The sequence below is a fragment of the Ochlerotatus camptorhynchus genome, unplaced genomic scaffold (assembly GCF_037179485.1).
Source record: "Ochlerotatus camptorhynchus isolate MF236.1 unplaced genomic scaffold, CSIRO-AGI_Acam_v1.1 ptg000182l, whole genome shotgun sequence".
Lineage (NCBI taxonomy): Eukaryota > Metazoa > Arthropoda > Insecta > Diptera > Culicidae > Ochlerotatus > Ochlerotatus camptorhynchus.
The window spans coordinates 2,570,620-2,595,057 of NW_027040672.1; the positions used below are offsets into that span (position 1 = coordinate 2,570,620).

At 39.1% G+C, this 24,438-nt stretch overlaps 4 protein-coding genes across 4 annotated transcripts in view; 2 read left to right on the top strand and 2 right to left on the bottom strand.

Moving 5' to 3' along the window:
- Positions 1-1,698: 1,698 nt before the first annotated feature.
- LOC135702028 (zinc finger protein 724) overlaps positions 1,699-24,438 on the bottom strand; it is a 78,132-nt gene continuing 55,392 nt past the window's right edge. The window contains exons 2-6 of the mRNA XM_065222996.1: positions 4,087-4,181; positions 3,890-4,027; positions 2,105-3,834; positions 1,926-2,044; positions 1,699-1,863 (exon numbers count right to left, since the gene is read on the bottom strand). Of these exons, the coding sequence (XP_065079068.1) occupies positions 1,714-1,863; positions 1,926-2,044; positions 2,105-3,834; positions 3,890-4,027; positions 4,087-4,157 (2,208 nt within the window). The 5' untranslated portion in view covers positions 4,158-4,181 and the 3' untranslated portion in view covers positions 1,699-1,713. The remainder of the gene's footprint in view (positions 1,864-1,925; positions 2,045-2,104; positions 3,835-3,889; positions 4,028-4,086; positions 4,182-24,438) is intronic.
- LOC135701993 (histidine protein methyltransferase 1 homolog) lies at positions 5,632-6,841 on the top strand. Its single transcript, XM_065222937.1, has 4 exons — positions 5,632-5,784; positions 5,849-6,243; positions 6,307-6,557; positions 6,628-6,841. Exons 1-4 carry the CDS (start codon positions 5,730-5,732, stop codon positions 6,788-6,790), a joined length of 864 nt encoding a protein of 287 aa, XP_065079009.1. The 5' UTR covers positions 5,632-5,729; the 3' UTR covers positions 6,791-6,841.
- On the top strand, positions 12,681-14,745 carry LOC135702037 (3-oxoacyl-[acyl-carrier-protein] reductase FabG-like). The gene is made up of 2 exons (XM_065223008.1): positions 12,681-13,257; positions 13,313-14,745. The coding sequence occupies exons 1-2, from the start codon at positions 12,705-12,707 to the stop codon at positions 13,528-13,530; spliced, it is 771 nt and encodes a 256-aa protein (XP_065079080.1). The 5' UTR covers positions 12,681-12,704; the 3' UTR covers positions 13,531-14,745.
- LOC135702039 (acidic leucine-rich nuclear phosphoprotein 32 family member B-like) lies at positions 14,507-17,066 on the bottom strand. Its single transcript, XM_065223011.1, has 3 exons — positions 16,802-17,066; positions 15,622-15,772; positions 14,507-15,524 (listed from the first exon to the last, which is right to left on the bottom strand). Exons 1-3 carry the CDS (start codon positions 16,904-16,906, stop codon positions 15,466-15,468), a joined length of 315 nt encoding a protein of 104 aa, XP_065079083.1. The 5' UTR covers positions 16,907-17,066; the 3' UTR covers positions 14,507-15,465.

A 24,438-nucleotide genomic window follows, 5' to 3' on the forward strand; every position in this document is an offset into this window, starting at 1 on the left:
ATATCTAAAGATGGTCAAGTTCTCGTTTACACGAATGAGTTAACACCTGTTACCCTTTACGGCAAGTTGAGAGAAAATTTAACTTATTCTCGATATTCGCCTTTCCGTGATTACAATATACTGCCGTTCTACGCATATCTGTCCCATGTTCTAAAAGTAACATCTGAGAAAATCGCGAATAATGTTTCGAATAACTTCTACTTGTTGGAAGAAATATCAGTTAAAATAAGTTTGTGCAAATTACTACAGAAATTACCTTCAATGAACTTATAGCGAATTCGTTTATTAGTTCCAACCTGGATCGGGTATCAAGATTGGGTCTGCTTGTTTTCTGACAAACGTCAGTTTGCTCGTTTGTTTTTCACACTGACAAAAAGTTCGGTTGCGCACTGGGTTGGAACTGGTGTTAACCCCGATAATAAACGAATTCGCTATTAGTTAAACCTATTTTTATACGAAAACAATTCAGTGGGACTGTTATGCCGAGAAATTTGCTATGAAGAGTTTCTCTTGATCATATAAATCCTGTTTCGACCATTCGTGCACTAAAATCGGTTCGTCAATAAAAGATTCAGTAAAAAAAAATTTTGTGGGACGGTTATGCGTAGGATTTCAACATGGTACAATTTGAATTGATGTTGTTTTTAGATAAGCCCAAAACAAAAGTTAAGCCCAAAACAAACGCTGCTATTTTTCACCATATTTTCTGAACAAAACATGTGACTTTTAGTGCGGAATGTAAAATACAGGTAGTTTATATTCGATTCTAATGGATAACTCATTTCTGATAAAAATCCATATCTTTTTCCTTTATTTAACGTCGGTCTCTGTTCCGCAATCTAGTGCCAATCACCGACGGACATCGATTGCCATCCATTGACGGCAACCGAATGTGCAGGAAGACAGCTTCCAAAACCTGCGTAGGATATCGCACCCATTCATTCAACACACATGGGCCGGGACCAACGGCTTTACTTCCCTTCCGAAGGAAGACGTGACCAGAGATTTTTATGCCTCAGAAAAATCCCACCGACCTCGGCTGGGATTGAACCCAGACCCATTGGGGTGTTAGAAAGCAGTCACGCTTACCACTACACCACCGGCGCCGGCGATAAAAATCCATATGGAACTGATTTGCTTTTATGGACAATTTTCCCGACTTATTGCACTAAAATTGAATTAAACTTCCTGGTGCATTTGGAAAAAGTTACTCAGTGTTTCTAGACCAAAAATGACCCCAATGCACTAGGAAGGTAAAAAAAAAACGTGTTTAATTCCAAACACGAATCGCAGAGATAACCGTTCTTCTTCTTATTCGCATATCAAGCTTACTGCTTAGTGCATATTAGCTTATTACGTGTTCTAAATGCACTTCCACAGTTATTAATTGAGAGCTTTCGATGCCAATACCATGAATTTTAATATTGTGTGGCAAGCACAATGATACTCTTTGCCCAGGGAAGTCGAGAAAATTTCCAACCCGATAGATTCCCTCGACAGGACCGGGAATCGAACCCGCCGCCTCCGTTGCCAAATCATGTTTCTTCCTAATATGGAGATGAACCAGCCCAAGGCTGAAAGCCTCCCTAATAAAGATAAATTAATTAATTAATTAATTCTTCCTAATATACTCGAAAGGTCACCTTGGACAAGGATGTAATAGATATCACAGCCCGTAAAAAATAGACCATTATTAAGAAAATAATTATATTCTTATGCGAAATCCTTTAATTTCGAATGCCGACACCTCATCATGTCCGCCTTCAGGGCGAAGTCCCTCCGACACACCGAACACTGGTACGGTTTAATTTTCATGTGAAATGATTTTACGTGCTGGCCAAGACCGCCACTACGTTTGAAAACCTGTAAATGAGAAGAAATCACATTTTGTTAATTATAATTCACAGCCTGAGCCTGAAACAAACCTTAGGACACAGTGTACAGGAAAACTGTCTCGTATCAACATGCGTCAGTCGGTGCTGGGTAAGATTCATCTGCCCACCAAAGCGTTTGTCACATGTTTCACAGATGAATACTTTAATTCCTACGGGAGAAATTTAGAATCGTTATTTTAGAACTAACACAACGCAAGGCTACCATTTACCAGTGTGGATACTTTCATGAACTTTCAAGCTGTTGTACGTCTTGAACTGCTTATTGCACGTGGAGCAAACGTACAGTAATCGATCCAACGCAGCCACCACCTCAGGTGCCGTGTCGTCCCATTTCATTTCCTCTGCTTTGCCCTCATTTTTATTACTATTGCCAGCGCATTTCGCCAGCTGAAAGTGTTTCTTCAGATCAAGCAACTTATCGAATATCCGATGACAAATACCGCATTTGTGATTCCACTGATCAACCGGTCGATGACTGGCCATGTGCCTTTTCAAGTTGGACGATCTGGAATAGGTTCGTTCACACATTAAACAACTGTGGCGACGAACCTGACCGGCTTCCAGTTTCCTATTCGGTTGCACTCCTTTTCTGTAAGAATCAAGAGTTGCCCTAGCTTGCGCGGCCTTCAGAGACAGTTGTCTTCTTTGTTGAATTCGTTTCTGGCACAACGATAGATGCATCTGCAATCGAACCCAGGTGGGGAATTTCCTCGAGCAAAATATACAATTGAAAAGGTCAGTCTTTCTCATGCTGCATGAAAACATGCGATGTTTGATAAGTTTTAACCTGGTCGGAAATTTTCTATAACATTCCTGGCATGAATATTTCAACGTTGGAGGGCTTACTGAATTCGATTGCTGAGACGGAAGTTCTACGTGTATCACCTGTACGGTAACTGATTCCCCTAAGCTTATAGGTTCCACAGGCTCCGGCAAGTGTGGAAAAATCTCGTCCTTGTTGTCATCCGCTTGTATCGGAAGCTTGGAGTAGCTGTGTTCTTCCAAGGTGTTCAAACCGGATTGGAAATCTTGGTAATAGCTAGAATAGTCTTCGTAGTCCTCGTACGACTCAGCAGTATCTTCCGTTTTGAGGTTGATTAGCTGTGGAGCTGCTTGCTGTTGGAAACTGCAATTTGCCACCGAAGGTAACGTTATTTCATATGGTTGAACTTCTCTGATAGTGGCACTTGTGATGTCCACGATAGGCGGATACAAATTGACTATCTCTAAAATCTCGCAATTTTTCGATTCTCGAAATTGATTCGAGTACAGTCTTTCATGCGATGGGTTGTTGAATAGCAAAATTTTGTTTTTATCATTGGTGACATTAGGGTTCTTGATTATAAGAGTGCTCTCCGGAGCTTCTGGATGCACGTCTCTCACTTTAGTGCTGGAATCCACTGCTTCTTCCTTAATGTTCACCAATGGTTCTTGTTTTATTTTCAGCCTTGAAGGCTCTTCGGGTGCTTGGAACGTGTCTTGTTCTTGGTTACCTCTGCCACTGTACTTGAGTTCTAGATCACCTTGAGCCTTCACAACGTTATCAAAAAATGAGGAAAATCCATTGATCATCCGTAAACAGTGACCGCAAATTTTCGAAGGAAAGAAGGTAATTTCCAAATTTAAGAATGGAAGGCATTTTACGATGACTGCGGAATGTTCTCGGTAGTCAACCAGCAATCCTTGACACCATTTGCTAAAAACAATTCCGCACAATCGGCAGGTAATGTCCAAAAGATTGGGTTCTTCTCCTCCGTCGAGATCTTCCTGATCGGTGTCGAACTGATCAAAGGGTTCGTCTTGCAGAACCACTGCTTCTGCAATTGCACTTTTTATACATTCCTTAGCCTCATCGGACTTCGGTTGATCTATGAATGAAACAATTGGAGCTTGGTGCCTTACTCGAATCGATGGAATTGCTGTGTTGATTAGATTTTTCCTAAAAGTGATCGTACATTTAAAATCGTTTTAGGGAAATACTTCGAATGACAAACCTGTATACGCAATCCTTAAAATCGGTAGGCTTGAAATGCCGACTACATATGGCACTCCACTTGGTGGGCATCCATTCGGGACCCCGACTAGTAAACTGGATCCATTGTCCAAGTAGTTCTGGTTTCTTCAGCGGAAATCTAAGATCATAACAGAGCTGAAGGGAACTATTGCTTGTCCCGATTGAATAAACACTTACTTGTGGTATGATACATCCTCGGAATGAGCATACTTCAGCTCGCAATCTGGAATAGAACAGGAAGCTGGCATTTCAATCCAAAATACTTCCGAACACTTATTTAATGGAGATTATTTATTATCCCATCAGAGATAATATTTTTTTTTGTAATTTGTTGAACAGAAACTAAATTTGGCCGATGAGGCATGACGGGCATCAGCCTTACAGCGGCATTGAAAAAATCGTCAGAACCCGCTGCAAACAAAACATTTGCGCTGACGAGTATGTGGACACAGAAAAATAAAGCTCCCAAAATTTTAGTTCTTTTTATTAACGGTTCAGCTGAAAACCGTAATATCCGTAGTTACTTCTATGGTTATAACCTGAGTGGTGCAAAATCACTCGAAATGGTTGTCAAAAACAATCCGACATGGTTAAACATTGTTTATAATCCCTGCTAAACTTTAACTGAAATGGTTATGGAACTTCACATGAACGATAAAGTTTTAATCTTATTTATTATGGTTTTTATGAAGTGAACTTTACAAATAATGGGTTGTTAAATGTTCTCCATACATTTTCGGAAAGAGAAACTATATTTGAACCCAGGTTATAACCTTTTTACTAATGATTTGAGAACTATAATGGTTATGTTTATGGTAGTCGGTAAGGTCCATGGATGGTTTTGTATTATCGGTCAACTGGAATATATCTCACATTGGTAATCATTAATTTACAGGCAACTAATTATTTAAATATTCTACATAAAGATGATCGATCAGGCGTAGCTGACATCCTCTTCCGATTCAGTCAAAAACAACTGTTACTTTTCAAAGTACTGCTATGTAAAAAGTATAAGTGAATATTTATAGTTTTGGTCATAGCACATGATCAATACTTGTCCATAAAATATCTCTTGGTTACTATGTGTGCCTTCATGAATTTAATGTGAGTGAAGTAATGAATAACATTTAGTATAAGATAATGAGAAGTATAAGTCTATTCTTATGAACAAAATACACGGTAATCGCAAAAAACTCTTTTATGACTATAAAGTACACATTTTTGAATGAAAACGGGACTACCCACAAAATGAGTAAAATTTTACACATTTATGAGTAATTACTAGTACAAAAATGAATAAATTTTATGCATTTATGAGTACCAGATACTCATAAAATGTGTAAAAAATACACATATTTTAGGTGTAGTCCCGTTTTAGCCGAATATGCATACTTTATAGTCAAAATTGAGTCCTTTATAGTCATTTTTGCGTATTTTGCGGTTTCCGTGTAATGGATTTTCTTTGAGTGTTAACAACACTGCTGGCGAACCGCAATGATTACACTTACAGCGGCACTATTTTGTTTCATCAAGCCCTTCGCTCTGCATCCATCATGTTGTAAACAGGTGAGGCAATGTAGATTCATTGTCTCTTTTGTTCTCCCGTTGTTTAAATAGATGACGAATGTGTGATGTCAAACTCCATCAATCGTTCAAACAGCAAAGGAACGAAAGAGATGACAATTCAACTGGGCCTAACCTGTTTACATCTCAATGCATCGCGCCGCGTTTTCTTTCCTGAAAAGTAAACATCACTGTTCACTGATTAATTCGAGCCTTTGAATGCAAATCGCACGTGTTTGTTTATTACAGAAGTTAAAATGTTTAAATTTTCATTTAACGAAACTGTTGAATCCAGCGAGACGGACACTTCCGGTAAGCATAACCGACAATCTTTTTTTTTCATCATAAAATTGATCGTCCTTCAAACTATCATAAGCCGAAACTCGTACCGCCGAATACGAAAGCGAAGAAGTGATCCTCAGCGATGACCTAAAAGAAGGCATCATCCTCAATCCGGACAATTTGCATGTATTTGCGGCCAGTGAGGAAATTCTGGTTGAATATATAAATTGTGTATCCATACCGAAGGAGGAACTGGGGCTGGATATCCTGTCGGCAGAAATGGACCATTCGGACTTGATTGCAGGTCGCTACGAAGGAGGTCTCAAGGTGTGGGAGTGTACGTTCGATCTTGGAGAGCTGATGGTTGAGAAGGAACAGTATAAGAAATTGTTTCACGAAAGTACAGTTCTCGACTTGGGATGCGGTTCTGGGATACTCGGAATTTTGGCAATAAAACTGGGAGCATCGAAAGTGGTATTCCAAGATTACGTGAGTCTTACAAAATGTTAGAAAATTGTTATGATTGTATGTGGAGTATTGGACATTTTTCAGAATCGAGACGTTCTAGAGAAGGTCACAGTGAAAAATTACTCCTGCAATTGCCGGGGCAGCGAAACTGAAAGCGATGAGAAAACCACATCCGATGCGGAAGTTAAATTCTATTCAGGCGATTGGTCCAGCTTTATGGAGAAGGTTGAGCATCAATACGATGTGATACTGACTTCGGAAACCATATATAGCCCGGATAATTACGCAAAATTGATCAACTTGTTCAAAAACAAACTGAAACCTTGTGGAGTGGTGTATGTTGAATGATTGTTCAAAATTTGCCTGCAAATTAGAAATAATAATTTTGATTTGCTTTTGTTTTAGATTGCTGGCAGCGAAAACATACTATTTTGGCGTTGGAGGTAATTTACGGTTATTTGAGAAAGCACTGGAGGCGGATGGCTATTTTACATCGCAAAAAATTTGGGATTGTGAGAGCGGTGTGAAGCGAGAAATATTGGAAATAAAAATGAAGTCTTCCACATAGAATCGTATTTTTTATTGGTGTAGAGTAAAACTTATAGGCTAGGTATCCAACCTACAGATTAATAAATTACAAATTATGCAACGTTAAATCAGGCGGAAAATACTTGTAAATGTTATCAAGCATCTAATACAACAAAACCAACAAGAAACGGTTATGTGCTCAAGTTATTAACGAAACAGAAAGTCGACGAAGATAATCGATCAAGCCCACCTGTGACTATCTTGCACCAAGCGGATAATGACAGGTGTGCTGTAACTAACGCTCCGCTAGTGTCAGTGAGTTATTTGCCGTTAATGTTCATGAAAAGTTCACAATTTTGCCATAAATGGTGCCAACAAAAAAAGTTTAGCGATGGATTTGGACTTGTTTCATACGACCAGAAACCAGAAGGTGTTGTGGTGGTGCCTGTAGTAGATAGAGTTGAGTTAAAAATAAAATAAAATAAATGATTTAAAATAAAGACAAAACAAATAAACTAACCCTTCATTATTGAGAGAAAAAAAAAAATAGTAAATAAATGATACCCAGCGATAGACAAGTTTGCAAAAAGTCATTATGACTCGCGAACATTTCTCATGGATAACTAGATGTAATAGAAAAACGGTTACTAGTCAACCAATGAGGATCGCCTATAACGCGGGGGAACGAAAAACCGCGGGCACACGTATCATATAAAAGCGCGACCCGTGTCGCGCATTAGGCATTCATACAACTGATGTGAATAGAGTAGCATCCAATAGCAGCAATAACCGCGAGCAGTGCCGCGCATCAAATCAGCGAGAGGACGCCTTCCAGCAGCAGCAATAACCGCGAGTAGTGTCGCGCATCGAACAGAGAGAGAGAGAGAGAGCAAACGGCAGCAAGACCACGACCCGTTGCCGTGAAACGGAGCGGTGAACCATCGGTTGCGAGAGAGCGCCTTCCAGCAGTAACCGCGAGCAGTGTCGCGCATCGAATCAGCGAGAGGAGGCCTTCCAGCAGCAGCAGTAACCGCGAGTAGTACCGCGCAACGATCCAGCGTGTTCAACAAACAGCCTTTTTCAAGGCTAACAGTTGGTTTTGAATTTTCACATCGAATTCAAGTTGCACTCCGAGACGGTGTGGACAGGATCCAGCGTATCAGCAGTCACCATGGCCGAGATTGTCGACTGGCAAATTGAAAGCGTGCCCGGACACGACAGTGCCGTAGCATGGATTCATCCCTGCATTCACCAACACAATCATACGACCATGTTGCAGTGAGTCAGTCTTTGTCAAGCGCCATAACAAGAAAGTTTAATAAATATACGCGGTTAATATTAGTAATTAATTATCGCGTTTTATTCGTCACGTCCGTCGAAATCCCACATTGGTGACCCCGACGTGATATTGGTACCGATTCTCGAATCCTCGGAAAGGATTCCCCGTCGTGAAAAACGGTACTTATAGTGCAAACAGCGAAGAAAAACAAAATCGAGGACGCCATCTTCTATTTCTATAGAACGAAGATGACTGACCCAGTTCCTAACCTCACAAATACTACTGCCGCAGTTGCAGTTAAACTTCCTGAATTTTGGAAAAATGACCCAGCGATGTGGTTTGCGCAAGCTGAGGCGCAGTTTGTGCTTGCTGGAGTGGTTAGAGATGATACCAAGTACTACCACATCATTAGCAAGATTGATTAGAACGTCATTTGTCATGTTTCCGATTTGATTCAAAATCCTCCAGCGGAAGAAAAGTACAACAAGGTAAAAGCTCGTTTGATTTCCCGTTTTGAGCTTTCGTCGCAAGCAAAATTGGAACAACTCCTCAACGCTTGTGATCTCGGAGATATGCGTCCCACTCACATGCTTGCTCGTATGCAAGAACTCGGAGCTGGGTTGAACATCAACGTCGACGTGATGAAAATGTTGTTTCTGCAGAGGATGCCGGAAAGGATTCGACCAATTTTGTCAATAAGCGATGGAACTCTCTCGAAACTGGCAGAAATGGCAGATAAGATGATTGAAACGACTGGGACTGGCAGTAATGTTGCGTCGACAGCCGTATCCACGGGAAGTGAACTAACTACTCTGTACGAGCAAATTGCAAATTTGACAGCGGAAGTTCGCCGGCTTAAAACCGCTGGCCCAAGCAGGAGTCGGTCTTCATCTAGGGTTCGACGTGAACGAAGTTATGATCAGGAGGAACAGAATACAGTATGTTGGTACCATCGAAAATATGGCAGGAACGCTCGCCAGTGCCGTTCACCATGCGTATTCAGTGAACCAAAAAACTAGTGGGAGGTCCGTCTGACACGGCGAAGGTGGACGCTCCTTCTCAAAGTCGCCGTTTGCTCGTCTTCGATCGCTCTAGTAAGTGCCGATTCTTAATTGATACCGGCTCTGATGTTTCAATTATACCAGCCGCACGCCTGGATCGAATGAAGGGACCGACTTCGTTTGTTCTTCATGCAGCCAACGGTACAACAATCAAAACATACGAGACTCGCTTCGTCAACACTGACTTGGGTCTTCGTCGTCGGTTTTGCTGGAATTTCCTTGTGGCTGATGTCAGTGTTGCAATCATCGGTGCTGACTTCTTAGCATATTTCGGAATCATCGTGGATTTGAAGAATCGGCTTTTAATAGATGGTAAAACACTCTTAAAGTGTACCGGTGGGATGGCAATAGCGGCCATTCACAGCATTACAACCGTCGACTATGATCATCCCTATCGAGCTCTTCTCCTGGAATATCGGGAAATTACACTTCCGTCGACTATGCGTTCAGCGGTAAAAGAAAGGCAAGTGAAGCATCATATACTGACAAAAGGACCCTCTGTTGCAACAAAAGCGCGAAGATTGGCTCCGGATAAGTTAGAAGCAGCTAGAAAAGAGTTTCAGGTAATGTCCGAACTTGGATTATGTCGTCCATCTAGCAGCTGCTGGGCCAGTCCATTGCACTGCGTCCGCAAGAAAAACGGACAATGGCGCTTTGTTGGAGATTACCGGGCACTCAACAAAGTGACAGTGCCCGATAGATATCCTGTTCCCCATATTCATGATTTATTAAACGCATTTCAGGGTAAAACCATATTTTCGACAATCGATCTGGAATGTGCCTACCACCAAATCCCTGTGGCAGAAGAAGATATCTCCAAGACCGCCGTAATAACTCCGTTTGGGCTATTTGAGTTCGTCACGATGCAGAACGGTTTATGTAACGCCAGCCAAACATTTCAACGCTACATGCATCAAATATTCGGCGATTTGAACTTCGTTGTCATATTCATCGATGACATATGTATTGCTTCGACTAATCCTGAAGAACATAGAGAACACGTTGAAATAGTGGAATTTCTTGGTTACAACGTAAATAAGGACGGAATACTCCCTCTGCCAAACCGTGTGAAGGCTATCCGTGAATATGAACTTCCAGTTACTGTGAAGCAGTTACGCAGATTTCTTGCCTTGGTAAATGGTTATAAACGGTTCATTCGGCAAGCTACTGATCAGCAAGCAGAGCTGCGTAAGTTAATACCTACCTGGAAACAAGAAAAACGATAATCGGAAATTACAGTGGACCGAGGGAGCGAAACAAGCTTTCGAGAATTGCAAAGCTTCTCTATCGGATGCAACTTTACTTCACTATCCGGATTCGTCAAAGCCCTTGGGATTGATGATCGACGCTTCGAGCACAGCAGCTGGAGCAGTGCTGCAACAGTTAGTGCACGGTACGTGGAGACCACTAGGATTCTACTCTGAAAAGTTTTCTGCAGCTCAACAAAAGTACTCCACATTCGGTCGAGAGCTCACAGCCATGAAAATGGCTGTAAGGTATTTCCGTCACATCGTGGAAGGCCGCAAGTTCACCATCTATACGGATCACAATCCGTTAACGAACGGTTAATATTAGTAATCAATTATCGCGTTTTATTCGTCACGTCCGTCGAAATCCCACAGTGTACGCTGGTCACAAATGCCTTGCAAAATTAATTTCCTACGCAAGTGATGTAAAGTTCGTGAATAAACACGAGGAGTATTGATTATAGCAAAACATGCCATATACAATCGTCATAGCTCATTTTAGTAAATAACTAACACTTTTTCCTTTTACTAATCCATCTAGGGTTGTGGCGGCAGTGGTTGGCTTTCCTTTACTCGTACTCACACCGGACAATCTTGATTTTCGCACCGAAACCGTCGCCTCGCTTCACTGCTACAGAAGGGATTCACATTGGGTGAACAATGGATCCAATGGATCGCTCTTTTTGAGCTTTTTCATTACCTTTTATTATAGAATACTAACGTGAATTTTCAGTTAACTGATCGTAAATAGATAGTTTAATGCTATTAATCTCCCTATCAAAATGCAAACTTTCCCCATTTGAGAGCGCCCTCAATGCACATCTTCAGTGATAACACAATCATGAATTTTGATAGGAAGATTAAAAGCATTAAACTATCTATATTTTAAAAGGGGTAAACTGAAAATTCAACAAGATTTTACGTTTGCATTTTATTCATATTATATCATATTCATATTTCTAATATTTCACCATATTTATCTACAACAAATTTAGATAGTTTAGATTTTCGAAAATTTTCTCAGCTACAACTTTGCGCAAGATTATTTTTCAATTAAATGGAAGGAACAGAAGTTATTAATGTTTCAAGGCGCTAATGTCTTAAGATCGAGCTCAATCAACTGCTCAGCAGGCAACATCGCGTGGAGCAGAGCCCAAAAATCATAGCCACTATGTCACACCGCACAATACAGTGTTACTCACATGTCATAAGATTACTAATGTAATAAATAATTAATAACTAGGGGAAATGGATGTAATGTCGGCCTAAATGCTCCTAATTTGAGCACATACATAAATTTAGCAATCGACTAAATTTTCAATAACGACCAAATTAGTACCGTCCCAATGACGCGTTCATCTAGATAAAATTGATAAATAGCAGATTTTTAGTGATGGGCCCAATCTTAGATCCATAGGCCAACATTAGAGCCATTTCCTCAATTTTATTGTAGCTGGGACAATTTCATACAAGAACAGTTATCGAACTTTTTCTCATAGCAATAAGAAAAAAGGTAGAAGGCAGTGAATGAAAAGTTTGATTTTTCCATAGTAATTCCCATGCAAACTTTGTGACCTGTCCGGAGGCGAACCAGCCCAAGGCTGAAAACCTCCTTAATAAAGAAAACCTAACCTAACCTTTGTGACCTGTCAGTTTTTAACCAAACGAGTTCACATTTTGTGAGGTTAATCAGGACCCGATTTGGAACCGTTTAAGCACTGTGTAGCGAACATTTTAAATGATGCATGAGCCTAATGAACATGTTTAAAGCTGCATTTTGTTTATTTCTTATTCATTCTGGGTTATAAAACTCATAATGAGGAAAAAAAGAAACAAGGGTGCTTTACAGATCATTGCTGAGACCCAGAGTGGACGGCCGGCCCGCAGACCGCATGTTGGGCAGCGCTGCTATAAGACTTCATTTATCCTCTGACGATAATAGGTAAAGAAATGCCGAAGCCGTAATTTCCCTTATATGTTGCCAAATTCGGACCCTTACTGTATTGAATAGTTTATCAATTATTGATATTTAAAATCTGATGCAAAAATTCAAAAGCATGTTTTGTTTTCCCGGAAATATCGCTTTTCGAATCGAACATACATCGAATGCTCTTTAAGAATCGAATAAACATAGTATTGAAGAAGAAAGGCATCGTTGATTTACGGACTGACGTCTCACGTCATTTGAACTGCTCGAATAAAAAGTTATTCATTGGAATTGTCAATAGTGCAGTGACATTCTCACATTGACCCATCTCGGTAAGGTTTCACATCTCGACCACAGAAGTAAGTAATAGATTATCAATTTTTATAATTGAATTGAATTGCTAACAATTTCATCAGACGTTCTCTGTTTCCAATAAAATCATGGATTTTAAAAATAAAGTAGTATTGATTACTGGAGCATCATCTGGAATCGGAGAAGCAACGGCAAAGTATTTTGCCAATCTTGGTGCATTATTGGCTTTAACCGGACGAAATGTGGACAATCTAACCAAGGTTGGAGCGGAATGTGAAGCAATTTCAGGAGGAAAACCACTCTTACTGGTTGCTGACGTAATCAAACCAGAGGATAATAAGCGAGTCATTGATGAAATTATTGCCACACTTGGTAAACTAGATGTGCTGGTCAATAATGCAGGCATTATTGCAAATGGATCGATTGAGAATACGAGTCTGGAACAGTATGATGAGGTAATGAATACGAACGTAAAAGCTGTGTATCATCTGACAATGCTAGCTGTACCCCACTTGATTAAAAGTAAAGGGAACATTGTGAATTTGAGCAGTGTAGCTGGAAATAGGTCTTTTCCGGGGATTTTAGCTTATGGTATGTCCAAAGCAGCAATTGATCAATTCACGCGCTGTACGGCATTAGAGTTAGCGGAAAAACAGGTTCGGGTAAATGCTGTTAATCCAGGTTTGTTTGATAACATTGCTATAACAAATGGCCGCTAAGAATTGAATATTTACAGGAGTCATAATAACTGATATTCACAAGCGAGGAGGAATGGATGAAAAAACGTATGAAGCTTTTCTTGAGAAATGCAAACAGACCCATGCATTGGGACGTCCAGGTGTCCCGGAAGAAGTTGCGGCAACGATAGCGTTCCTAGCATCCGATGCTGCCAGTTTCATAACTGGAGTCACTTTGAATGTAGATGGCGGACGTCACGCTATGTGCCCACGATGATTATCTACTAAATGTTGATAGACCAAATTGATGTATTCTCAAGTGCCTACATGAAGCCCTGTTTCATTTCTCTACTAGATCGGAAAATGTATGTGTGCGTCATATTTTTTTCGGAGATAGCATTTATTTGTTTGTACGAGAAGAGCACATGTGACTCTAGGAGAATGTTCTGGTTTTTTTATATTGAGTAAAACTATGTTTATCATCAATATCCTGTCATCATCAAAAATCGAACAATGAATTTATGATAACTGCGATAATATATATATATGCAAGAATAAAACCAGTTTTCCTGAAATTTTTCACAGAATATCAATGAAATTCTTAAGTAGATTTTTAGCCACTAGCTAGTTCATCTCCAAAGACACACAGGAAACCTGTGAAAAATCACCGAACTGTTGAGGTTTTGGTGAAATTTCACAGAAATCTGTGAAATTTTTTAATGTGTGTAGAATTTCAAAATTATACTGTGTCACAAGATCGTGTGTGGCTAAACTTTACGAGGCTTAGGTTTTTTAAATAAATTATACTAGAAGAAAATCTTTTAAAACAAATCCTGGGAAATGTTACAAGATCCCACAATATGAAATTAAATGAAAAAAAAAGAATATTGGTAAACTTAAACTTATAAGAACATTGACTTTGTCGAAAAAAAAACTTGAGCATACCTGACAATGCAAATAATAAAATGAACTGGTTAAGATTTAGTTTGTTGATTCAGGAACCTTCTTAGAGCGTTAGGTTAAACTTTACTGAAGGGTTTACATAATCGTTCCTTAAAATGTTCGTAGAGTAGCCAGCATCGTGAACTGTATAGCAGTCGATAAAACTCCTGTTTGAATACTTGAAATTTGCATCATGGAACAAATAAAACAATATTTAAAAACATATTTTTTTTTATTTTGCAATACAATGTAGAATGCATACTATTGATGTTTTGTGTTGTATAATGATTCTTTTTGTAGATTCAAACCAATTAATTTGTGTAAGTTATTTTATTTTATTGTTATCTTCATCTTTGCATTGATTTCAACAAATCTTTTGCACGGACATACATACTTAAGATTAAAGTTGTAATTTTGAAGAGGGAGCTGACGAAATGCGTGTGGTTCATTTATGCTTAAGTTCCTTTTTTTGGTGATCTCGATGCAATTTTCCAATTCATATTTTGCAAACTTGGTACCGAATATTGTTGCATAATTATTCACTATAGATGGCCAAACATCTTTATCATTGCTATGAACAGTTTTTTCTTCCACGAGATAAGTCTTGTTTGGCTTGATCTATACTAAAAATTATAATACACATTATATATAATCGCGATTAAAAAATACAGGGCTAAAATAAATACAAATGCTCTTCAGTTTTCCACATAATAAATTAAGCACAATTGTTTTGAAGATTCCTAATTAGATTTTCTGTTGATATTCGAACTGAATGTTTTGATGAGCTTCTACATTCTACGAATATATGTTGAAGCTTATCAACGTGCATATGTATGCATTACAATGTACACGGTACACTTGCAATGAATTGTGCTCGAATAATTGCAACAATACTCATGATCACGATGGTAAATATAAAATGGAAGTCTGCATATTACAATCCACAATTCTTGACTGTATGCAAGGTTCGAACGCATCCAAGTTGCACATACAACTCTTTAATCGCAGTCACTCAAAACTGAAGCTTCTGTTGACTGTGTCTCTACGACCTAGGACCATGAAACAGAAATTTAATTTCAGCAAAATTATTCCTTCATGCGTATGATGTCTATGGTAGGATTTCCTTTGTTGATTTTAAAATATATACACAAACAAATTTTACAATGTTCATGGATGCATATACTTATTATTTGCATATTTAGTGCAAATCGAAATAATAAATCACCTATTCCTATTTTACTTAGTCTCACTCTTACATAGTATCTCATCATTACGCATCCTCATCCTCTTCTTCACCATCAACTTCATCGCCTTCTTCCTCTTCCTCATCTGTAAGCAAATAAAAGAACAACATTAGTATTACAAGTTGTAGATACGAGCAAGCTTAAATATGGCGGTAAAAATCAACCAAACGAATGAAACTAACCTTCAGCTTCTATATCTTCTTCTTCACCGTAGGGAAGGTCGTACTCTTCATCTTCTCCTTCCACTTCCTCACCCTCATCCTCAACGTCTTCTTCTTCTTCACCCGCGCCATTTTCGTCTTTCTTCACTTTTTTGGATTCTGTGGTCTTTTCCTGTGGATGAAAACAAGAGATAAAAACTGTTAAAGTACCGCGTCAAATTAGAATAGTCAAAATCTTATTGGTTATCACAATGTGCTCCAAGTAGAATGATTATTGAATTTAAGTTTGATTCCAATTTATGTAGGACAGTATCGTATAACACTCACACAGCTGAATACGTTTTAGGATGTAGTTGTGAGTTTCGGTGGCGTTATTCCACACAAACATAGAATAGGTTTTTCCGTTGAATATGAGCTTGTTACGCATACATGCTGACAAGAAGCCGGTGTTTTTGCTTCGTCTCCTTTTAACCTGTATAAACAGTTTGTCGAGATCGATGAAATTTCAAGCTGTGCGTCAGTTTTCAGCTTGGCGCTTTTCTCACGTGTGCTATATTTATTTGCTACTAGGTGTTGGTGTGTTCACGTATTGTTACAACACAACGACTACTGTGGATTGCCAATATCTATTCTAGCTCGTATGCTATGCAATTCCAATAGAAAATATATTAATAAAAAAAACGACGCCAAGCCAAAAACAAGCAAATAATTTGAAGACCTCATTGAACACTTATTATGTTAATTACTAATTCATTGGAGATTATGAATCTCTCTCAAGCTAACAGTCTCCTTGGGAGATATTTTTTTGTAAATTATTTTTATTCACTTTTCCGATACTACGATAGTGGAAAACGTGCTTGTGTCCGCCATATTCGAATATAATTTTTAATATTGATGATTATGAATACTTTAGAACTTTTCAGAACAAATTTATGTTAACTTTTGATTCTGGTATTATTCTATGGAAAAAATGCTACATGCACGCCGCGTGGTACTCATTCGGCAATGGCGGTGATTTGTTCTTCATTTTTCAATTCGGAGGGAAATGAACCATGAAAGACTTGTACCGGCCGGTGGTATCAAATTGTTTGAAATCCTTTTTTTTTACTTTGCCAACATTTTTTTCATACTACTTGGCTTCTCTTTTTACAGTTGAAGTATATTAAGGAATCAGTAACGCTATTACTGTAAAAGTACTTACATCGGCGGGCCGCTTGACTCCTTTAATTTCCTTGGTTTCCGCTTTTTCGTCAGCAGCGACAACTTTTTCGACCTCCACTTCACTCTTTTTGTTTTCTGAACTCATTTTGATTACACTTATTTACGTATAATTCGAACTAGTGAATTAAAATTTATATTTTTTTATACAATTTGGGGTAGCAACAATGCTATGTGACTATGTTTTGTTGTTTTCCGAGAGAGACGATGTGACTCCGACGAGCTCTGAAACACGACTGTGGTGCTGCTTTAGGACGGCGTACTGATCATAACATGACAAATGGTATGTTACAAGCGTTGCTTATATTCGCACGACAGGTAGAATTGTTATTTTACGCTTAATCGGTAGAAATTTAGTTGTAACAATATATGTAGTGCATACGATAAATAAAACGGCGTAGGTAAATCCATTCAAACACATTTTTCAATTAAAACATAAGAATTGTTTACCTAAAAAGAGGGATGCATGAGTAAACGAATGGGCAGATTTGTTTTGCTACCGTGAGTTGTTCCGAAGGAGTGAATACACTTCGTTTGGAAACGCGCCTTTTCAGTAGGCTGATGCATCACTGATGAGAATGAAGGCTCATAGACTCATTTGTAAGCATTAACAGATTAATTCTATAATATACCATAATTGTAATGTTATAACGGAAATTTTCAAAGTATGTACACCATGAAACAGATCGTTTGATTGATGTTTGGAATGCAAGTACGAATCTCTCAATAATGAAAATATTACAATTTTCGATTTGTTAAGTTTTATTGTATCGTTGATCTTAGATTCGTGTGCGAGTTTAATTTTTATGTTGAATAATTACTTTTAGTTATGTAAGTATAACGGCATTCATGCGGTGCGTTAGTAAACAGAAATTAAGTTTTTTATCTTCCTGTTTTCTGTTTTTGATTATGATCAATTACACAACCTTGTCAATGACAATAACCCTCTCAGGACGAACCATATGTTTCCATCTTTCTCGAGGTATGACTTGTTTTCAGTGAGGGGCCGACTCTACGAACTGTGCATACGATGCGATTAGATGATACAATTCAGAGTCATAGGTGTTGCATACATGCTGCATATTCCGACACTGTTCCAATGAGATGATTTCGAGTTGACGCGATTCCTATGTTAAGAATAGCTGCGGCGATTAGTTGCATCGTTTGTATATAGGGTAGGTGTTCCAGTAATAGTGGTGTGCCTATAGTTGCGGTATAGGGGTTGTGCCGGAATAAAGTGGGAAAACCGGATAAGGCTATTTTTCAACGGTAGCTCTCCTAAAAGACAGCAGATGTGAATATTTCAAACTTAAAATTAGTCCAAAAATGACGAAAAGCAATAAATTTCCCTTAAGATTCTGCTCTTTTGCACCAATAGTTGCGGTAATTTTCCTATAATAGTGGAATCCATAAGAACCAAATGCGTTCCACTATTATAGGAACCAACTACTGGAACATTGTTCCTATTAATGAAGGACGAGTTTCCAAGAAATGTTGATAATTTAATTACGATGCATTATTTTTCTAAAAAAAAAAATAGATTGAAAATTTTAGATTAACGTATAGAAACTGTTTGTACATCGTTTATACATTTTTTCATAAATAAATTGCCTTAGCTCCTCAACTACTGGCTCACCCACCCTAGGGCATTCAGGTACAGGGAAGAGCTGTGTGATGCTCGCGTGATGAGTAGGTAGATAGCAATAATATTGATGAACTGTATGGAAAGTACCTATACAAATAAGAAGGACGGTTAGATTGATTCAGATGCGTTAATTAAAAAAAAATGATTTTTCGTAGCTTGTGATTAGCATTACATTTCAGAGCAAACAAATAATTGAAATAAAAAAATTCCAGTTTTTAGGGCAAAATGGAGTCTTAAGAATGGAGTCACAGTGTGCGTTCCTAATTCGAAAAGTAATTCTTCTAGGAATATAACTCTTTTTGATAAAGTCGACACCAAAAAATACCTGCAGCTTTTTCATTATACGTTTTATCCGTATAGTTTATTCGGGAGAGATAAAGATTATGCGCCAAATAAAATTGAGAATTGCTTAAATTAATTATTTTTAAACAAATTACTCTTTAATTAATACTTGAAGTAAGCCTCAATCAATAAAATCTGCACAAAATGTAAATTTCAGTCTTCATTATTTCCTTGGATTTGTTTTCCGTCGATCTTGTTTTCCGTACTGAGTACCTATATTACTGACGCCATGGAAGCAGTTCCCACACCTTGACTCTACCTATCGACCCATCAAATCATGGACCGGGGACCAACGGCTTTACTTCCCTCACGCTTACCACTACATCACCGACGCCGCGTTTTCAGTCTTCTAAATTCTCTCGGAAATAAGTAAGAATTTTGAATATCGATTCATGGAATATATATTTACACTTATCAGGTCACAAAATAAGAACAAAATGCGCTGAGTAGCCTTGTCAAAATAAAATTGATTTTACAAGTGACAAATGTATAAATTTGAATATGGAGTAGCTCCAAGTTATAGGAATAGGAAATATCAAATTTATTGAAACATAAGTTAATGTTAGCCGGCGTCGGTTCAATGGGTCTGGGTTCAATCCCAGCCGAGGTCGGTGGGATTTTTCTGAGGCATAAAAATCTCTGGTTACGTCCGAGGGGAACAACTCTATCTACGTTGCAGGAAAGATTGTGTTTTGCTTTGGCTAGCTGCGTGCACGCTGAATAGATAGCAAGAAGATTAATGACGATTCTGCAGATTTCCTGCAAAAAGATGCAAGTAGATGCGAGAACTGAAAGAAGAGTTTTCGAAGATTGATTCGCTAAATTTTTTGAGCATCTAGTATTGAGATTTAGATGTGTCGCCCCCCTTCGGTTACGTCGTCCTTCGGAAGTGAAGTAAAGCCGTTGGTCCCGGCCCATGTGTGTTTGAATGGGTGCGATATCCTACAAACAAAAAAAAAAAAAAATAAAAAAATAATTTTGATATCACATCAAAGTGGATGCACTTCAATCGTGTCAAAAATATGGTGTATAATATTACTTGCCAAAAAGGACAAAATTATCATTAATAAGTGCATGAACTGACATTACGTTGCTTTTACTGCATTTGTTTATTTTCGTGGCATGAGATTTTACATTTTACATGAGATTTTCGATGAGTGCATCCTCTTGGATGTAATATTAAAATTTATTTTGTGCTGTGTACGCAGGTGTGGAAGGTGTCCTCCTGCACATTCGATTGCGGTTAATTGATGGCAATCGATGTCCGTCGGTGATTGGCACTAGATTGCGGAACAGAAACCGACGTTGAATAAAGTAATGAAGAAGAAGAAGACGACGACGAAGAAGACTAAGAAGAAGAAGAGGAAGAAGTTAATGCTTTCAAAAGTTATAAACATCAGACGAAACAATGACATAATAAATGATAGCGGCGCCGGTGGTGTAGTGGCAAGCATGATTGCCTCTCACCCTAGCAGGCCTGGGTTCAATCCCAGTCGGCGCCGCCGCGATGTTCTGAGGCAAAACATCTCTGATCACGTATAATTCGAAGTAAAGCCACAGACAAACAGACATAACTCTCGCAAGTTGTTCATCGAACAAGGTTTTAACGGTCAATTTAAAAGTATCGTAGTTGGTAGTACCGCCACCGGTAGCGCGCATAGTCAATTCCCTTGCATTTGACGTTTACACACTACCGCCATCTGTTCAGCGTACTACCCACCACAGTGTACTCATCAGATGGCGGTAATGTTTTAGCGACGATGATTTACAGTGAGAAATATTCAATGTGTTATGTCTGTTTGTCTGTGGTAAAGCCGTTGGTCCCGGTTCACGAGTTGATGGGACGATAGGTAGGGTCCAGATGTGGGAGCTGCCTCCCTGGTGTCGGTAGCATTGGTGCTCAGCACGGAAAACAAGATCGACAGAAAACAAGATCGACGCAAAAAAATGATGAAAAATCGTAAATATAGGGGAAATGGATGTAATGTTGGCCTAAATGCCCCTAATTTGGGCCCATACATAAATTCAGCAATCGACTAAATTTTCAATAGCGGCCAAAAATATCCATTAGTACTATCCCAATGACGCGTACATCTAGATAAAATTAATATATTAGCGATGGGCCCAATCTTAGATCCATAAGCCAACATTAGAGCCATTTCCCCTACTTTGTTTTTACTATTCGTTTATTTACGGAGTCGAAACTTTACGGAGCCGAGGTCTATCAAAATACAATAAATCATAGCATAGGCGTAGCCAGAGGGGGGCATTAGGGGTCAACTGCCCCTCTAAACCCAGCATAACAAAGGCTTTCGGTGAAATGGCGTTCGGTGAAATGGCATTCGGCCAAATTTTCCATAGAATTTTTTTCGCCCCTCCCTAGCCGAAACCTGGCTATGCCCTTGAATCATAGCTAAAATACATTATTTTTCTTTTTCTTATTTTCTATTTGCTCTAAATAGATGGCATCAATCCTCTTCTTGCTATCCTCGATCAATGCACACCGTTCTTCAGGATCGTCAATGTGCGAAAGATTTGGGATCGAATATGGGCGCTGCATATAGGAACAAATATCACCACTCACAGAGATCAGGCTGCTATCACTTTCGCTTGAGCCATTTGTGTTCAATTTTTTTATTTCATTGTTTGTGGTGTCCGAGTCGACTGATCGCTGGCGTTTCATTTCGGTTTTGTTTTGCTGTTGGTCTGCAATTGGTATCGATTTCGGGAGAGAGGGCCACTGTTTACTGTTGGCTGCGTTTGATTTGAGTTTGTAAGCGTTGTTGTTGTTCTTGTTGTTGTTGTTGTTCTTGTTCTTGTTCATGTTGCTAGTGTCGCTGTTAAGGTAGTTGCTGTTGGTGCTGCTACTGAGAGTAGTGTCTTCGTTTGCTGCTGCTGCTGCTGCTGCCGCCACCTCGGAGCAACGTTGCTTTGGGTGAGATTTGCGCTCACAATTGCGACATGTTTTCACTTGGTTTGGGTATGATACCAGTGTAATTTCGCCATCCACGGTGATGAATGACGGGATGGGAAGAATTTGTTTCATTTTTAAAACACGCACTCCATTGCTGAATCCTGGAAAATAACTCTTCCAAACCTCACTGCGAATTGCTATCACCTCTCCATACTGGCGCATATGGTCGATGATAGCCACATTCTCCATGTCATCTGGGAGATCATGCAAACGTACGTCGACAGTGCTGCTTTCGACATAAATTGGAATCGAGATCATTTTCCCCTCACACTCCATGAAATGCTTCAGGTGATGAGCTGAAGCGATCCTTTTTGCTACTTCGTTGCTTTGCATACCCAGGTATACAACGTTTTTCACATTGTGTGACTGGATATATTTCACCTATGACATATCAAGTTGCAGTTTACTTTCTAGAAATCGTTTGATTTCCGAAATACACGGCCGCTTAGACAGAATGGATGTATCCAAAACGACACAGTTTTCTCGCAAAGCCCGCATGGCTATGGGCAATAAAACTCACGCGCGTCACACAAAATAAATCCGAGAATGGTATTACACGTGTGATCGGTTAAGGAGATGGATAGCAAGTGAATTCACACAATTTGAAAATTCATCCAGGGTGGGCGTTGGCCAGATTTGGATTTATCAGATTTAATCCTAAATAGGACCTAGATTATATAATACTCTAGTAACCTCAAGTCCATGCCACAATGTTCATGGTGTGAAGAGCTTTGAGTGTGTTGGTTTATTTCCTTAGAATTCCGTTATAATTGCCAAGTACAGATGAAGTCTGCAAGTAGTAGACGAAATACGCGATCTGTCAAAAGATAAGACGGAATTTAAAGGAAATAAATCAACACACTCAAAGCTCTTCACACCATGAAACATTGTGACAGAGCACGGACTTGAGGTTACTAGAGTATTATATAATCTAGGTCCTATTTAGGATTATATCTGATAAATCCAAATCTGGCCAACGCCCACCCTGGATGAATTTTTAAATTGTGTGAAGTCTTAAAGGGACTTCGTTAAACACTCAAAGGGGTAAAATATCAAATTTGAGGTGAATTTGAAAGAAAGGGAGCTCGGAGTGTAGAGCGCATTGCCCACTGGACGATTCTGAATCCTGGCCAAGTGAGTGGGGTATGGGATTATTTGATTGAACTTCATTTCCAGTTTATATATAGATAAATTCAAACCATTGGCATTTGGTATTTGAGATAAGGCAGAGATAGGATGCGGAGGGCCCGCTTAGGGGGAGCATAACCCATGTTATGTTTTCCATTTATTAAATAGTTCAGATAGGCTAGATTCACATCGCCCAAGAATAAGGGGATTGACGATGATTTGACAAGTTTTATTTTGCATTTGCATATAATTGTAATTTTAATTTTGCTTTTGTAATTATAAGATAAATGTATGTCCACCGTGGTTTTCAATGTGATGAATATTATTATTAATTGTATATATTGTTGATATAATCATGCAATTGGGGACGAGTCCGGCGTAGTGGAAATCCGATAGAAAAAATATTTCGGGTTGGATTTTTTACGATTTCCCTGTGCATAGAACATCATTGTGCTTGCCACACAATATACCAGCTCATGCATTGGTGTTGGCATAGAAAGCTCTCAATTAATAATTATGGAAATTCTACAAGGACACTAAGTTGAGAGCAGACGAAAGTTCTGTAAAGAGCTTTATAACCAGGTAGAAATAAAAAAGAAAACATCGCACCCGATCTGCAATAAGCCTGCCTGTTTTCTAAGCTGTCTCATGCATAATCCTCGTCACTACTCTCGATCACGCTTCCCATTACGCAACAAATTTCACATCTTATAACTATTCTAATAAACGAAAACCATAAACGAACTATAACACGAATGGTGAATTTATTCCACAAGTAATCTGGATGATACCCCAAGTACGTTGTTAAGCAGGTATTATCGGTACTGTTGAAAACCGGAAAACCCCACACGCGACAATTGTTTTTAATCTTGTAGGGGAAATGGATGTAATGTCGGCCTAAATGCCCCTAATTTGGGCCCATACATAAATTCAGCAATAGCCGGCGCCGGTGGTAAGCGTGACTGCTTTCTCACCCCAATGGGTCTGGGTTCAATCCCAGCCGAGGTCGGTGGGATTTTTCTGAGGTATAAAAATCTCTGGTCACGTCCTTGTTGGTGTGATATCCTACACCGGTGCGGAAGCTGCCTTCCTGCACATTCGATTGCCGTCAATGGAGGGCAATCGATGTCCGTCGGTGATTGGCACTAGATTGCGGAACAGAGACCGACGTTAAATAAAGGATAGAATGAATAAATTCAGTAATCGACTAAATTTTCAATAGTGACCAAAAATATCCATTAGTACCGTCCCAATGACGCGTTCATCTAGATAAAATTAATAAATAGCATATTTTTAGCGATGGGCCCAATCTTAGATCCATTTCCCCTATGTACGTTAAACATAGTGTCGAACATAGTGCGCTGTAATCGCACAATGATGCACTATAATACCATAGAGGTAACTCTAAGACCACTGGGTCCCGAAGAAAATCATTATTATTTTTGGCTCACTCAGTACCAGAACAACGGTCCCAAGCAGTCCCAAGCTATTTCACTCACCCCTGCATGTTCTGCATGAATCCACATACCCC

Excerpts from the sequence above, each read along its gene's own strand:
- LOC135701993 (XM_065222937.1), top strand. The coding sequence starts at position 5,730 with ATGTTTAAATTTTCATTTAACGAAACTGTTGAATCCAGCGAGACGGAC. Across the intron at positions 6,244-6,306 it reads AAGTGGTATTCCAAGATTAC|AATCGAGACGTTCTAGAGAA; the intron begins GTGAGTCTTACA and ends GACATTTTTCAG. Across the intron at positions 6,558-6,627 it reads CTGAAACCTTGTGGAGTGGT|ATTGCTGGCAGCGAAAACAT; the intron begins GTATGTTGAATG and ends CTTTTGTTTTAG.
- LOC135702037 (XM_065223008.1), top strand. The coding sequence starts at position 12,705 with ATGGATTTTAAAAATAAAGTAGTATTGATTACTGGAGCATCATCTGGA. Across the intron at positions 13,258-13,312 it reads GGTAAATGCTGTTAATCCAG|GAGTCATAATAACTGATATT; the intron begins GTTTGTTTGATA and ends GAATATTTACAG.
- LOC135702039 (XM_065223011.1), bottom strand. The coding sequence starts at position 16,906 with ATGAGTTCAGAAAACAAAAAGAGTGAAGTGGAGGTCGAAAAAGTTGTC. Across the intron at positions 15,773-16,801 it reads GAGTCAAGCGGCCCGCCGAT|GAAAAGACCACAGAATCCAA; the intron begins GTAAGTACTTTT and ends TTTCATCCACAG. Across the intron at positions 15,525-15,621 it reads AGAAGATATAGAAGCTGAAG|ATGAGGAAGAGGAAGAAGGC; the intron begins GTTAGTTTCATT and ends ATTTGCTTACAG.